This window comes from Diadema antillarum, unplaced genomic scaffold (assembly GCF_040938485.1).
Source record: "Diadema antillarum isolate AM-2024a unplaced genomic scaffold, OU_Dant_1.0 scf00000090, whole genome shotgun sequence".
Taxonomy (NCBI): domain Eukaryota; kingdom Metazoa; phylum Echinodermata; class Echinoidea; order Diadematoida; family Diadematidae; genus Diadema; species Diadema antillarum.
In genome coordinates, this window is record NW_027270979.1 from 1,955,740 (window position 1) to 1,969,897 (window position 14,158).

The 14,158-nt window shown below is 42.9% G+C and overlaps 1 protein-coding gene across 1 annotated transcript in view; it reads right to left on the minus strand.

Annotated features, from left to right (window-relative positions):
• LOC139718166 (protocadherin Fat 4-like) overlaps positions 1 to 14,158 on the minus strand; it is a gene marked incomplete at its 5' end in the record, with an annotated part of 54,250 nt that overhangs the window by 11,918 nt on the left and 28,174 nt on the right. Inside the window, 3 exons of the mRNA XM_071629651.1 lie at positions 871 to 5,645; positions 6,740 to 6,984; positions 8,945 to 9,119. Coding sequence (XP_071485752.1) covers positions 871 to 5,645; positions 6,740 to 6,984; positions 8,945 to 9,119 — 5,195 coding nt within the window. The remainder of the gene's footprint in view (positions 1 to 870; positions 5,646 to 6,739; positions 6,985 to 8,944; positions 9,120 to 14,158) is intronic.

Below are 14,158 nucleotides of genomic sequence, written 5' to 3' on the forward strand. Positions count from 1 at the left end.
AAATCAAGAGGACAAGAATTTATTGTTGTTGTTTTTTGGTCTTTTTTAAAATGGCAAATGTTGTTTGAGGGAGGATGTTGCCTCTTTGCCAATGAGATCATAAATCGGTCGAAGTACGGCATCTCCTTCAGAAGTTCATGTGTTATTTTTCCTCAATTTCTTTCCCCCAGTTTAAAAGTGAAAATAAACATTGCGCACATGCTGTCAGTATGTGGGGCAAGTTCGGCTAACTTATGAAGTGTTACCGTGGGGGATGATTTGTACCTTGGCAAGAGCGCATCTTCTCTGCTCTCTCAGCTCAAGGGCTGGGTCATGCTGGGCAAATGTGTGTGAGGGAATAGTTTCCTGTCTTTTACCCATTCCGCAGTTTCACTAGCATCACGACCTGTGCCTATAAATTTGCTTGAATGAGGTCACTGTGACATGCAAACATAAAGTAAATTTGAAGGAAACCTTCTCAAACTCTAAACATTCGATTGTTGGTGGGTTTTTTTTCTCTCCATAGAATTTTCCCATGTCTTCCTCCTATCAGCAAACTTGTTCAGATATTCCGCAAACATTACAGGCTTTTGTTAAAATTGTAAAATTCCAAGTCAATGCTCGTTCAAATGTTTTCTACACTAAGTGTATGTTTGGCATGGATTTAAGCATAATTGGGAATAATAGCATACATGAGAGACAGGCAACCTGTTTGTACTGATAGTTATGATAGAGTAAATTGTGGGGGAGTGTAAAAAAATTGCTCTGCCCAAGCAATACATTATGGCTGAAACATAAGACATGTTGTCTGTTTGGATAATTAGGTTTCTATATCTGAAAAAGAATTCTTATCTATGAATAAATGGTAGTCAAAGGGGTGTGATGCCTTACCGTTCCTTCGAGTCGTACTTCCACTTTGTGCCAGTTTCCGTCGTTGACAACCTTACTGGTAGAAATGCTGCTCTGCCCATCTGGTGCGAAGTTGAAGGAGAGTTGAAGCAATCCTTCCACCACTTCCAGGGCAACAAATATGGCGTTGTTACTTGTGGAGTCGTCATGATTGTAGAGCAAAAGGCCGTGGGTGGATGTCATGGCGAACTCAATGGAGACAACAGCACTGGAGGATGGCAGGGAGGGGAAGGCGATGAAGGAACCACCCTCGAAACCGATGGTGGTGTGCTGGCACCGTTCACCCCAATGGCTGTCATCACACTGACACACAAAGGTACCTTCTCCTTCTGTGCAGGTACCGCCATTCTCACATGGGCCAACGCTGCAAGGGCCAATCTCACAGAAAAAGCCGGTGTAACCGTCCGCACAGTCACAGTAGAACCCATTGGTGAGATCTTCGCAAGTGCCGCCATTAATACATGGTGCGCTGCTGCACTCGTTCACTTCGCTCTCACATCTGGCACCTGTAAATCCAGGTAGGCAGGCACAGGTGTAGCCTCCAATTTCATTCTGGCAGGTGGCCCCATTGAGGCAGTTGGCATCCTCGCAGTAGTCCGTCGGGATTTCGCAGGTTTTGCCCCCATATTCGGCTGGGCACGAGCAGGTGAATCCGTGAGTGGTTTGTATGCCAACGAATATCACTGGGTTGCTCTCAACAATAACATTCTGAAGGTCATGATCTATGTAATAGCTGCAGATGCCATTATTCTGGCAGGGGTCATCAGAGCAGGCGGTGTAGTCTATGCTTTCTATGATCATCTTTGCCTGGTTCTCCAGGGTCGCCTCGTTGCTTGTCAAGACCTGCACAAGTTCCTCCCGCAAGAGGTGCTGCCCATTCTGCTTCTTAACAGCCAGCAGCATGTTGACCTTGTCGATGCCTGGACTGTCTGTGATACTCAAGACAATAACATCTTCTTGGCTGCTGAGGAAAGTAGATAGGGATGTCTTGAATAAGTCATAGGACTGGGACAGGAATCTCTCGGCAGTAGTGTCAGCCAATCGTAGAGTAACACTGTTTGAAAGTGTGTCATTGGTGAAAGATTCGTATATGACAGTGAAGGAGGACGTCACGCTTTGGTGGGAGCCGTCATTGCCTGACACGTGTAGGCTGAGTTGGGATTCTCCAGTGCGCTGGTTTGAGAAGAGATTACAGTTTGATTGGATGGAGAACTGGGAGGTATCACCACTGGTAATCTGGCAAGTGAATATGTCATCAGAATCTGGGTCGATAGGTTTGACAGATCCGATGAGGCCACCGTTAAACCTTGACTGATACATCTTCACCTCAATACCAGCCTGTCTTGCAGAGGATGGATTGTCGTTGCGATCAGCTACAGTTATGTGAACGGCTGACACGGCAGTAACTGCTGGGGACTCTCCATCACTTGCTTGAATTTGGAGGAAGTAATCCGACTTGATTTCACGGTCCAGTGTCTGGGTGGTACGAAGAACATTGCCCGACAAAGTGAAAGCTGGGCTATCGGCAGTGGGGAGCAGAGTGTAGGTAAATCGGGAGGGATCCGAGCTCAGGTCAGGGTCTGTGGCACTCAGGGTCATCACCAGTTCATTTGATGGTTCATTTTCAAAGACAGAACCCTGCGCGGCATCCCCTACAAATGATGGGCCATTATCATTGACATCATCCAGCTGCACAATGACCGAGGTGGTGCCTGTCTGCTGCGGACTGCCAGAATCGACTGCTGCCACAGTCAGGTAGTAAATGGCTACGGTCTCGCGGTCAAGTGCAGCAGCCGTCTGAATGCGGCCAGTTCTTGCGTCAACAGAAAATGCATCATCCGTATTGCCAGCCAAGATGGAGTAGTTGAACTGCCTGAAGCTCGGCTCCTCGTCGTAGTCCACAGCTGTGACAATCGTGATGTACGAGCCCCTTGGAGCATCCTCGCTGACACGGGCTTGGTACTGGTCTGATGTGAAGACAGGAGCATCGTTCCCATCCTGAATATGAATGACCACTTCTGCCTCATCGATGTCATTTCCAAAGATTGGGCCTTCATTCTTTGCCATAACTGAAAGAGTGACTGTGTCTGCTTCTTCTCGGTCAAGCATGCCGCTTGCAAAGGATACAGTGATGAGACCTGTGTCTGAGTTGATGGTGAAACCCTGCGAGTTACTACCACCAATGAGAAGGTAGTAAACAATGGCGTCACTCCCAATGTCATTATCACTTGCAAATACCATGCCAACTGGTGTCCCATCAGCAGCATGTTCATTCACGTAGAACTCATACTGATGTTGGGAGAAGACCGGATAGTATTCATTCATTCCAAGAAGGTTGACAGTGACATGGGCAGAAGACACCATGGTAGCTTCCTCATTAGTGGCAGCGACAGTCAGTTGATATGAAACCTTCCCAGCCTCGTAGTCCAAGTTACCTTGTGTGAGGATTAACCCCGAGTTTCTATTGATGGTAAAGAAATCAGTGTCCCCTCCTGTAATAATGTATTCAAAGTCAGCATTGGCACCGACATCTGCATCTGTTGCAGTCACCGTGATAACTGGTGTTGCGCTTGGAGAGTTCTCATAGACATCAGTTACGTATTCCGAGGGATTGAATTGTGGAGCGTTGTCATCTACATCAGTCACAGTGATGACCACAGTTGCTGTAGCAGATCGTGAGTATAGGGCTGAATCTTGGGCCACCACTTTGACCTGATGCTGTTGAGATGCTTCCCGATCCAAGCTCCCAACGACGGTGATCAAACCCAATGTCTCATCGACGCTGAATAGGTCATCATCGGCTGCGGTCAGGGAGTACCTGATCTCACCATTGATGCCGTTGTCATCATCTACTGCATGAATGGTGATGATCTCTGCACCAACCACATTCTCAGAGACCGAAGCGGGGTATGTCTGATAATTGAACACCGGTGCAAAGTTGTTGGAACCTGTGATGAGGAGAGTCACGGTAGTGTTGTCCTCTTTTGAGAAATGTCCTTGGTCAATCGCTTTGATCTGGAGCTGATATATGGAACCAATGTCACCCATGAGAGAAGTTGTCAGTGTCGTGACCCATCCTGTGTTACTTTCGATGCCAAATCTTGATGTTCCATTCCCACCTGTCACTGAGTAAACAATGACTGCATTGGATCCAGAGTCTCTGTCTGTGGCTGTAACCTGGATAATACGTTCATTTGATCCCATGTCTTCCGTAACTGGAGAGAAGTAAGTCGGCGGATCAAACACCGGCTTGTAGCTGTTGTCCTGGATGACATGTACCACTATTGAGGCTTCATCATACAAGGAGGGTGTGCCACCATCCACCGCAAAGACGGTGAATTCATACCTATTCGGATCTGGCGTCTGACCTGGTTGAGGCACTACATAGGGGATTGGGTGAGTGGGATATACCCAGCCACCAACAGCTGTGCTCTCAACACGAAACATGTCTGTCATAGTTTTGAGGATGAAATCAATCTGGCCATTATCTCCATCATCACTGTCAGTAGCAGAAAGAGTTGTGAGGGGAACATTGGAGGAGAACACAAATTCTGGGAAAGTCAGCTCAATAAAGTCTGTTGTGAAGACAGGAGCATTGTCATTGACGTCTTCCACATTCACAGTTACCTGTGTCTGCACGTTATGTACGCCATCTTGAGCTTTGACGAGAAGATAGTGGATTTGCTCCTTCTCATTTTCGAAATCAAGGGTTCCATTGACGGTGATCTCTCCCGTCACCTCGTCGATTGCAAAGAGGGAGGATGATCCACCAGCCTCCAGGGCAAACTGGCTGAGATTGCTCTCGTCAGGGTCTGTGGTGTGTACTGTCACGACATGAGTGCCTGGAGGGGCGTTTTCAGGGATGCTGGCCTCGTATATCCTAGTGAAAGACATCCTGTTGTCATTAATATCTGCTACCGTGATGACGACTATGGCTGAACCGGACATCGCAGGATTAGTCCCATCTGAAGCGACGACTGTCAGTAGGTACTCCGGTGTGCGTTCCCTGTCCAGGGCTCCAGATGTCCTGAGAAGTCCAGAGGATGGGTCAATAGTGAAGGCATCATTGGTATTGCCCGACTCAATAGAGTAAGTGACCTGACCATTGACACCACTGTCTTTGTCCTGTGCCGACACGGTTACAACGTCCACTTGAATGGCTTGCTCCTCCACTACAGTGGCAGTGTACACAAGCTGATCAAAGACAGGGGCATTGTCGTTTTCATCAGTGACTGAAATGCGCACTTCTACAAAGTCAGACAGTGGCGGGTTGCTTCCATCTGCTGCTTCCAGCCACAGGGAATACGAGGGAAACATTTCATAGTCGAGATTTTTGGCAAGGGTAAGAAGTCCACTCTGGCTGTTGACTTCAAAGGTATCACCATGGTTGCCTCCTGCGATGGAGAAGGTTGTGCCACTTGTTGCCGTCACTGTCACCACATCAAATCCAATCTGTGTGTTCTCACTGAAGCTGTGGCTTGAGCCAGATGATGGAGCGGTGATGACAGGGAAGGAGGCAGTGCTGAACTCAACACGAAGCTGAGCGACTGCGGGGTTCTGACCAGGTGCAGTATTCTGCGCCGTAATCTGCATTTCATACGTTGTCATCTCATTGGTGAGGTCTTCCGCTGTGAACACAACCCCGGTGTTGGCATCAATCTGAAATTTGCTGCTGCCACTTCCAGTCAAGCTGTACGTGATGACTGCGTTGGCACCAAGATCCAGATCATCAGCTTGCACTGCTGCCACATACCGACCTTCGAGGAAAAACAAGATGAAAACAATCATAAGTGCAAGCTACAGAAATGTGTTTGCTATCAGTGCTTTAGCTCATCAAATTGGAAAAAAAAAGAAGATAAAAATCCTCACAAAAATTCTCCCCAATTAGCAGTACTAAATACAGAATGAAATCAGAGTATGAAGCATCAGAAAGCTGATTTTCCTATCTGTATATGAAGGAGTCTATTCCCACAATGACACTGTTTTGAAATTCTATGAAAAAAAAATGTATAATACAGGTGTAAGAGCTGATCCACTGATAATGTGAAATAAACCTCTGAAAGTATATATGACCTTCTTGGGAATACATCTTAAAGGTAGGGACTCCCATTTGCATGCCTTAAATGAAGAGTTGTGTAAATACAAAGGTATGTTAAAGAGAGTATCATTTTAGAAACTCCCATAAAGTATTGAAAGTGGAAGGTAACATTTAGTACATTTTTATTGACCGTTAGATTTTGAATTGAATTTTTTTTGTGGCTCACCGTAAATTCCAGTACATTACTAGGCTACCTTTGCAGACCCATGCACTGCATGTGTGTCCATCATGTATATTTTGTGAAGAAAGTTCATCAAAACTTACAAACATTTCTATATACATTCTTGCCACACACTCTTTATGTTATTACATCAGCTCTTATACTTTTAGATTTGTGTTTATAGATAAAAAATACAGAAAACTGCAACAAAAAGGCTTAAGTGTGGCTGACACACAGAACTACTGAGTAGTTGAGTTTTGTGCATTATTCAAATTGTAGATAACTGTTGACTTCCAAATTTCTTAGCAGTGGACTAAACAAGTCCCCTGAGGTTCATATTTAATCTTATGCTGCATTTTGGGAGGTCTGTAAAAGGTATCCCCTACCTTTAAATCATGACATTTTTGGAGATTATTATGAAGGATTCAAAATTTCTCAGCACCAGAACAATCTTCTCTACATGAGATATACCACTCATCAATGCTGGTTAGGCTCATGAGATTACAAAAATCAATAATGATGAAGTGATTACCACAGTTAGAATGCACACACTAGCTTTTTCAGGTCTATGGTCAGGGGAACAAGAAACATACCTTGTGGGGATGTAGCAGGAATTACTGCCAAGTAAGAAGAGGATGGGAAATGTGGAGCATTATCGTTGACGTCCAGCACCTCGACGACCACTGTGGTCTGTGCTTGCCGTGAGGGACCATCATGGACAGTCACGGTCAAGACATAGGATGTCTGTGTCTCGCGGTCAAGCACTCCTGATGTGATGATGCGACCCCCCAGTGGGTCAATGGTGAACTTTGACCCGATGTCATCGTTCAGCTGATACCTGACAAGTCAATGAAGAGAAAGGTAACTCTTCATAGGTTGCTATATAGTGTATAAGCTATGCATCTTTAAAAGAGGATTACATTGGTGAAGAAACTACACATTTTGCAAAGACAATAACCAAAAGTAATAAGGTAGTAGATAAGATCTGAATGAAATGAGGAAGTGTCATTATTTCTATTACCAGTATTATTGTCATTATAATTACCACCATTACCATTATCAAATGATTTGTCAGTATTTATGAATGAAAAGGGCAAGGCTCGACTATGCAAACAAGTGTGAGTTCAGTTCACAGGAACTCATATGTTGGGGTAACATCAGTAACAATATTTTACAGAATGACAATTGTTGGAATCCACACAGCAATGAAATTCAGAGGCAGTGTCTTTTACTGTTCTCATGTAGTAGTCCTCCTTTGGTGAGCCTTTCTGCTGTCAACTCAAATATTTGTCTGCAGATGACAACGTTATCCAAATCCTTCGTGTCAAACTGAAAGTGAATTGCCCTTTTGTGCAGCATTTACAAGTTAAATCCAGAGATATTATTTAAAGCTCATCAAATGGTTGGGAATCTTCTAGTCGACTTCAGACTGGAAGGCTCATGTAAAGATTTTGATGTAAACATCCACATTATGCCGTCGTGAAGGGATCACTGTGACAATTGACATATCTCAGCTAATAGGCGTATTTCTCTTTCCAGACAACTGCATTACTTCAAAGAAAAAGTCATTTTGGTTCAAGGTATCAGTGTATCAATTTGTCTGCAAGAGCAACTGGCAAGCTTTTTTAAAGTCCAAAGTTGTTTGTTTTGAAGTTCTTTAACCTCCCCCTTCCCCCTTCAGAGGATTTTTACTTATGTGGGATGTCGTGTGCATCTGAAAGTGGCACTCCTTCTATAGGTGCAACCAGTGTCAAGGCATACTGTAATCTGCACCAAAACAATTACAAATGTGACAGCCCCCTCGGCACTTATCAGAATCTAGGAGGCTGCAAATCCTATCTGATCCCTGCATGTCACGACACTGTGGTACACGGAGGACAAGGTCTCCCACATAAGCCTTCACACGCACGCCGGTGAAGCGAGTCGCATGATGCACAAATCAAGAGGATCACTTTCTTTTGTCAAACAGCCAAGGACACGGAATAAAGAAGAAGATCGCACCACGCAACATCCGTAAACTGTTTGCGAGGAATTCGTAGGATCGGTGTAGGGAGTCACGTTGAGATTATTTGTGTCATACCGGTGGTAGGATATGTATTCCGCTCTAACAACAGCAAATGTGTATTGACAAATTTTCGAATTGTTTGCACCTTTCACTATCATGAATCTCACAATCTTTAGATAAAATGTTAACAGGTGTGATTATGTACATGATGTGTATATGTCAGCAGCAGTCATTGTAAGGAATTGATCAATGGGGTCTCTATTCCAATATCCTGATTTAGTTATGTAGATGGATTCACTCTTTTTCTTTGGTAATATCACAACAACATGCTTCTGCAGAAGAGATTACCCTCCCCAATGCCCACAGCAGTAAAATCATGCATCACTTGCTGAGCGCCAGAATGGCATTACTTCCTCAGACTTTGCATGGAGTTGATAATGCCCTTCTGTGTCTCACCTGGTGATGTAATTGATGTAATGATAAATGGTTTCCCTTAGAAAAGAGGGATATCACTCTGCTATCATTCTCCTGAATAATCTGCATTACAGGCAGGAGACAAAGTGTACTCAAGGGGCCCCATGAAGGATTTTCAATTCAAATAGGAGGTTGTTTATATGCATATTTATTTTCTTGCATATATTTCTTGCTTGCTCTTGGGTACAAATACACACTGAAAGCATTGAAGGTTGATGAACTAAATCAGTTTCCATAATTCCCTTTCTTCTACTAACTAGTCCCAAACTTTGCTCTGCAAGCCCTCAAGCAAGTAAAAAGTAATGGTAGACAAACTTACCTGAGATCAGCTGTGGCATCGACATCAGTGGCAGTAACCTGGACCACAAATGTGTCAGGACTGGCATCTTCGGATATCGTCGCTCTGTACATGTCGGAGACAAACACTGGATCATGGTCGTTGTCATCTTCCACTGTCAGGACCACGATGGAGGTTGCTTGGTGAGATGGAGTACCTGGCAAAGACACAAAAGTTTGAAAGCATTGTATTTTTAATGAAAAGTATGTTATGATGAGATATCATGGAATACAAGTAAAAAGCTGGTATCTTCATTTTCAGCTGTAATTTTACTGACATGAGTCAGATGTTTCATCAATTACACGTTTTTTCATTCAAGTGAATAGTGAGCTTTAGATCTGTGATGTGAATGCTAAGAAGACACAGCCTCCCGGGTTGAACAATGGAAACACCTGCCTTGTGCATGTGCAGAACACCATTTTTGCCTAATAGCGTCGTCTTTAGCATTTGCATCGCAGATCTGAAGTTCGTTAATACTCAGTAACATCATATCATTGATGCATCACGAGGTGTAAACAATGCATTTATCAGCAACCCGTAACTAATTGAAATCAAATGATGTGGCACAGTGAGTACATGATGGAAAAATTACCCGATTCCTCACAGATTTAATTGAAATTTCAGGAATTCAATCAATTGTAACATAAGTAAGAGACCAGAGAGTGACCTTGGAAAAGAAAGACCTTCAGCAGACCAATCACAATGCCATAATTAGAGTCAGCTTATGTTACATGCACAGATGTATTTTCCTTCTTGACCCTGTGTGAGAATAGACGGGGAACTTGATATTCATTTTTCATTCTAACATTGCCCTTGTAAAGACTATCCTGTACATGCCTCATCAGAATCCAGTTAAACGTGACAACACTGAAGAGCAAGGAAAACGCGTCCCAGGCGGCATGGAGTGAAAAATATAAAAGGAAAATGTATCATCAGGCTGCAGGTTCCAGTTCATTACCGCTGTGTGGAGCTGATGCACAATGGATGAATGAGGGCCAATCACCACCAGTGCTACCCTCCGATCAATTTGCCCCAGATCCCGACCTGGCACTAGTGCGTTTTGAATGAGGCTCTCGCCGTAATGAATGGCTAACCAGGAGCACTCACATATTTACTGATCACATTGGATGTGACAAGCAGATAGGAATTCCACATGTGGTGGGCCGTTTTCATATACACGCGGCAAATTGCCATGGTAATATCGGTCCTGCAGCGCCATGGGTCTTCCCTTGTTCTGCCGTCTGGATTGGTTCTTAAGGAGAGTGTGTTTTTTTTTCTCTTTTCAATCTTGTAAATACATGGGAGGTTCATCACCATAACAACTGAATGATGCCACTTGGGAGAGTTAGTGCCCTGCCCTGTGTTACAGTTCAAGTCTGCCATGTAGGCCCTACATGTTTTTATGTTAAATACCAAAGCAAGGACATTCTCAACATGAAGTGCTATAGCAGTAAAAGAGAGAAATAAAAAGTACAAAAGTCATTGGTTGAAATTATTTCAGTTGCCCAAGATGAAACCTTCAATTCATCGACTGCATAGTTGTACAAAAATGAAATGTGAAATGTTTTTTTAACACTCAACGTGATTGTGACTACTCTTTCTGCTCCTGAAATATTCTTATGAACATTATATGAATCAGTACATAAGCTACTGGGGGGAAAATGGAACTCTGAGAGAGTTCAAATAGGTTAATCTAAATCACTCAAGAAACATGACATTTCTTCCCAGCTGTGTCTTGACCTACTTTAAATAAATGAGCTCATTAACTCACTTTCATCTCAGACACCTGCTGTTTTTGAACATCGAAACCAGATGACAGACGATTTACTCTGACATTTCCAACTCCTTGGCTGTGTATAGCATCCTGTCAGTGTAATCCACATTGTTTTGTGAACAGCTTCATTCTGGGACAAGGCAGCTAGGCTCCTTGATTCACCGAGGTATTTCTCATTCCGACATGCAACCCTAATGCCACGTCAATTTGTCTACCAGGCTGGCACAAACCACAAAGGAATTGTCAGCAAATACCAAAAGCATGTAGCAAATGGCACTGAACTTTCTCTCCCTCTCTGATCATATCCATAAAGTCCCCCACCCCCCACTCACTACAAACCCCCTCCTTTTCCTGGTCCTCTTTTTCCCTTTCTTTCCCTACATCGTTTCCCATTTCCTTCTTTCATCACCTTCTTACTCGTCTTTGCATCCTAAAACTGTTTCTGCACTCTTTATCCAAGTCCTCGGCATATATCAATCACTTGCCACACGTAATGAAAGCAAACACAGCCCCACCAACTTTGAATGGCCTAGACTGAAATGAAAACACTTGGCATTTCTATTCTCAGGCATATCTCTCCCCAATATTACTGAAATGTCCTTGGAGCTATTTAGGCAATACCTCATTAAAGGTGGAAGTCTCTCCATTCATCAGACTGATCTGGTATATATACGTCCCTCACTGCATTCATACAGCATTATTTCTGGTACATTACAGGCCATGTGCTTTGAACCTGGCCCGACCCTGAAGTATGCATAATCCATCCGACCTTTAACACTGACCCCGACACTGGGAAGCAACATAAAAGTAGTTGATGAGAGTAGAGAAGCCACGGCTCACACGTACGCCAAAGGTCTGGCGGGTTGCACATACAATGTCAAGGAGTTCTCCACTATAGATATGGGTGGATGACACAAGAGTCTTTGTGATGTATGTATTGGTCAGGACTGGCTCAAATTTCACGTTAAATGGCAAGAAACTATGGATCTTTGAAAGAGAATACCCCTAGTAATTTTGCCTAGTTTTAACAGAACTGCAATCATATGTAACAGATAGCTTCTACAAAAGTTGTGATGAAATTTTTTTCAACCCTCTGAATCTAAATTCTGATATATACAGATGTATGATGAGGAAACAAGTTAAAGTTGTCCTCTTTATACAAATTCTAAAAACTGTCTGAGTAATTGTCTGTTTAGCGACAGAATGTAAGGATTGCAAAACAAATGTTTTTCGTTTTCACAATCATAGGAAAGAGAATTGATGTATAAATGACTAGTTAGAAAACGAGTGTATAAGACAATAATCTCAACAATCATATCAACTGGATTTTGTTTTTAGTAAATAAAAAAAAAAATTTTTTTCCTAGATATGAATGTAATCAAATACCATTACTTCTAAAGCATATACTGTAGCTCACATGTTCCACAATTCCATGTAATCTTGTGCTTTTAAACAGTAACATGAACGTTTGCATTATTCATTTTGCTCTCTGGAACAAGCTCAATCATGGAGGAAGGGGGGGGGGTGCTGGAAATTAATCTTTCTTACCAAAACTAGGTCAGGATTTAATGCAATAACATTCTTCTGTATAGCATGTCTGTGCAATCCCCTCCCCCACCCTCTCATCTTTCTGTGCAGGTGGTTTTACTTACAGAGCATATGTGTCAAATATACGCTTAGATTACAAATGCATTTATCAGCAATAGATGAAAATAGTCTGATAATGAAGTGACAAATGTCAAATTAAGTTGTGCTTAACATCTCCTTGTCCTTGTTTGGCAAGCTTAAGGCATATTTCAGCCACAACCCCCGCCCCCCCCCCAAAAAAAAAGGATTTACCATAATTAATGTTCTAGTCACGATAACATTAGTTCAATGTTGATTGTCTCTAACATGAAATACAGCATGGCAAAAGTAAACCCAATTTCTGATCAAAACTTAGCATAGAGTTTTGCCACATCAAATGTTATTATTCACTGAATGAATGCTGTATATTCGTTAAAGTCCACAAGTGAATAATGACACTCTAGCCATGTCTCTATCACAGATGCTGTAGATATAGACTAGCATGTGTGAACTTCATCGCAAAATCTTACGCTTGCAATTGAGAATTTCCAATTTCTTTACAGGAACACTAGTTGATAATTCAGGGGATTCAGGGGATTACTGATATCACAAGGATTCCATGTTAGAGAATCACAATTGTCAACCTTTTAATCAAATCAAAAGGAACTCTTCATGTATAACACTACATAATCAATTAAAAATATCACTGGTGAAAGTGGACTCATTAAAAACAAATACAGATGTTGCATGTGCCTCTAAGTCAACACTGCATGCCACGGCCCATGAACCCGGCTCTTCAATGTCGAGTCAACTAATACATTAAGGTCAAAGATACAAATTGTCCACAAATATCAGCTTGTCACATTCTTTGCCCTACCCTGGCAAACTAGCGGCATCAAATTCTCTGCATGAGATCCGCATCCTCTCCTCCTTTACTTCTGGAAATATATCAGGGGATAACAACTTAATAGTGCAATGTAAGACATGACAAAAATGTCTTCTTTCCAATCACATATCTACTACGTCACAGATCCACGTGACGATGAGCTTTGAACTTGAACTGCAGGGACCTGTACTAAATGGGCTGAACACTCCCCTATACCCCCCCTCCCCCCCCCCCAAAAAAAAAGACAAAAAATCCAGGAAAAGGAACAGGAATTCAAAACACAGAGGTGAAGGAGCAAAAAAAAAGAGGAGAATAGAAGGGGTGAGATAGGCAATAAGAGGGAGAAAAAGATTTAAAAGTTATCAAACAGAGCTTTTGTTTTGCTATGAGCAAGAAACAACAATGAGAGGGGAGAAAGAGAGAGAACAGTTATCTCGTGCAGAGCTTTTGTTTTCCGTGAGCACGAAACAGGTAAAGCATCCCCTCTCTGTTTATTTGTGCTGTGGTAGAGAGAGGTTGGAGGTGCCTACGTGTGGAAGTGCTCCCCTCCTACGGAGGCAGGGGAATAGTAAGCAGCTGATCTTATGTCGTCTGTGTCGTCTGCAGTGCTGCGCGGCGATATTTCACTGTCGCTGTGCGGCAGAGACCGTCCCCCTCAAATTTCACTGACGGCTGAATTTCAGAAGTGAACACATTACATGCAAAACACGGTTCCTGGGGGTTTGGTTTACATGGAACCAGCATACTGAGGGTCATTAGTCGTGAATGACAGAGTGACTAATGCTACCAACGTATCCTTTCTCAGAAGAACACATGCAGAGTTCTGCTGTAGGTTTTGTGTGGCAATGAGCTAACATGTGGGTTGTTTGTTAAGAAGAAGTTCTAATTTGTATTTTCATTTTAATTTTGATATCTCTTCACAAGTGCATCAAAACTAATTATGAACTACATATGTAGGTCAGCTACCCAC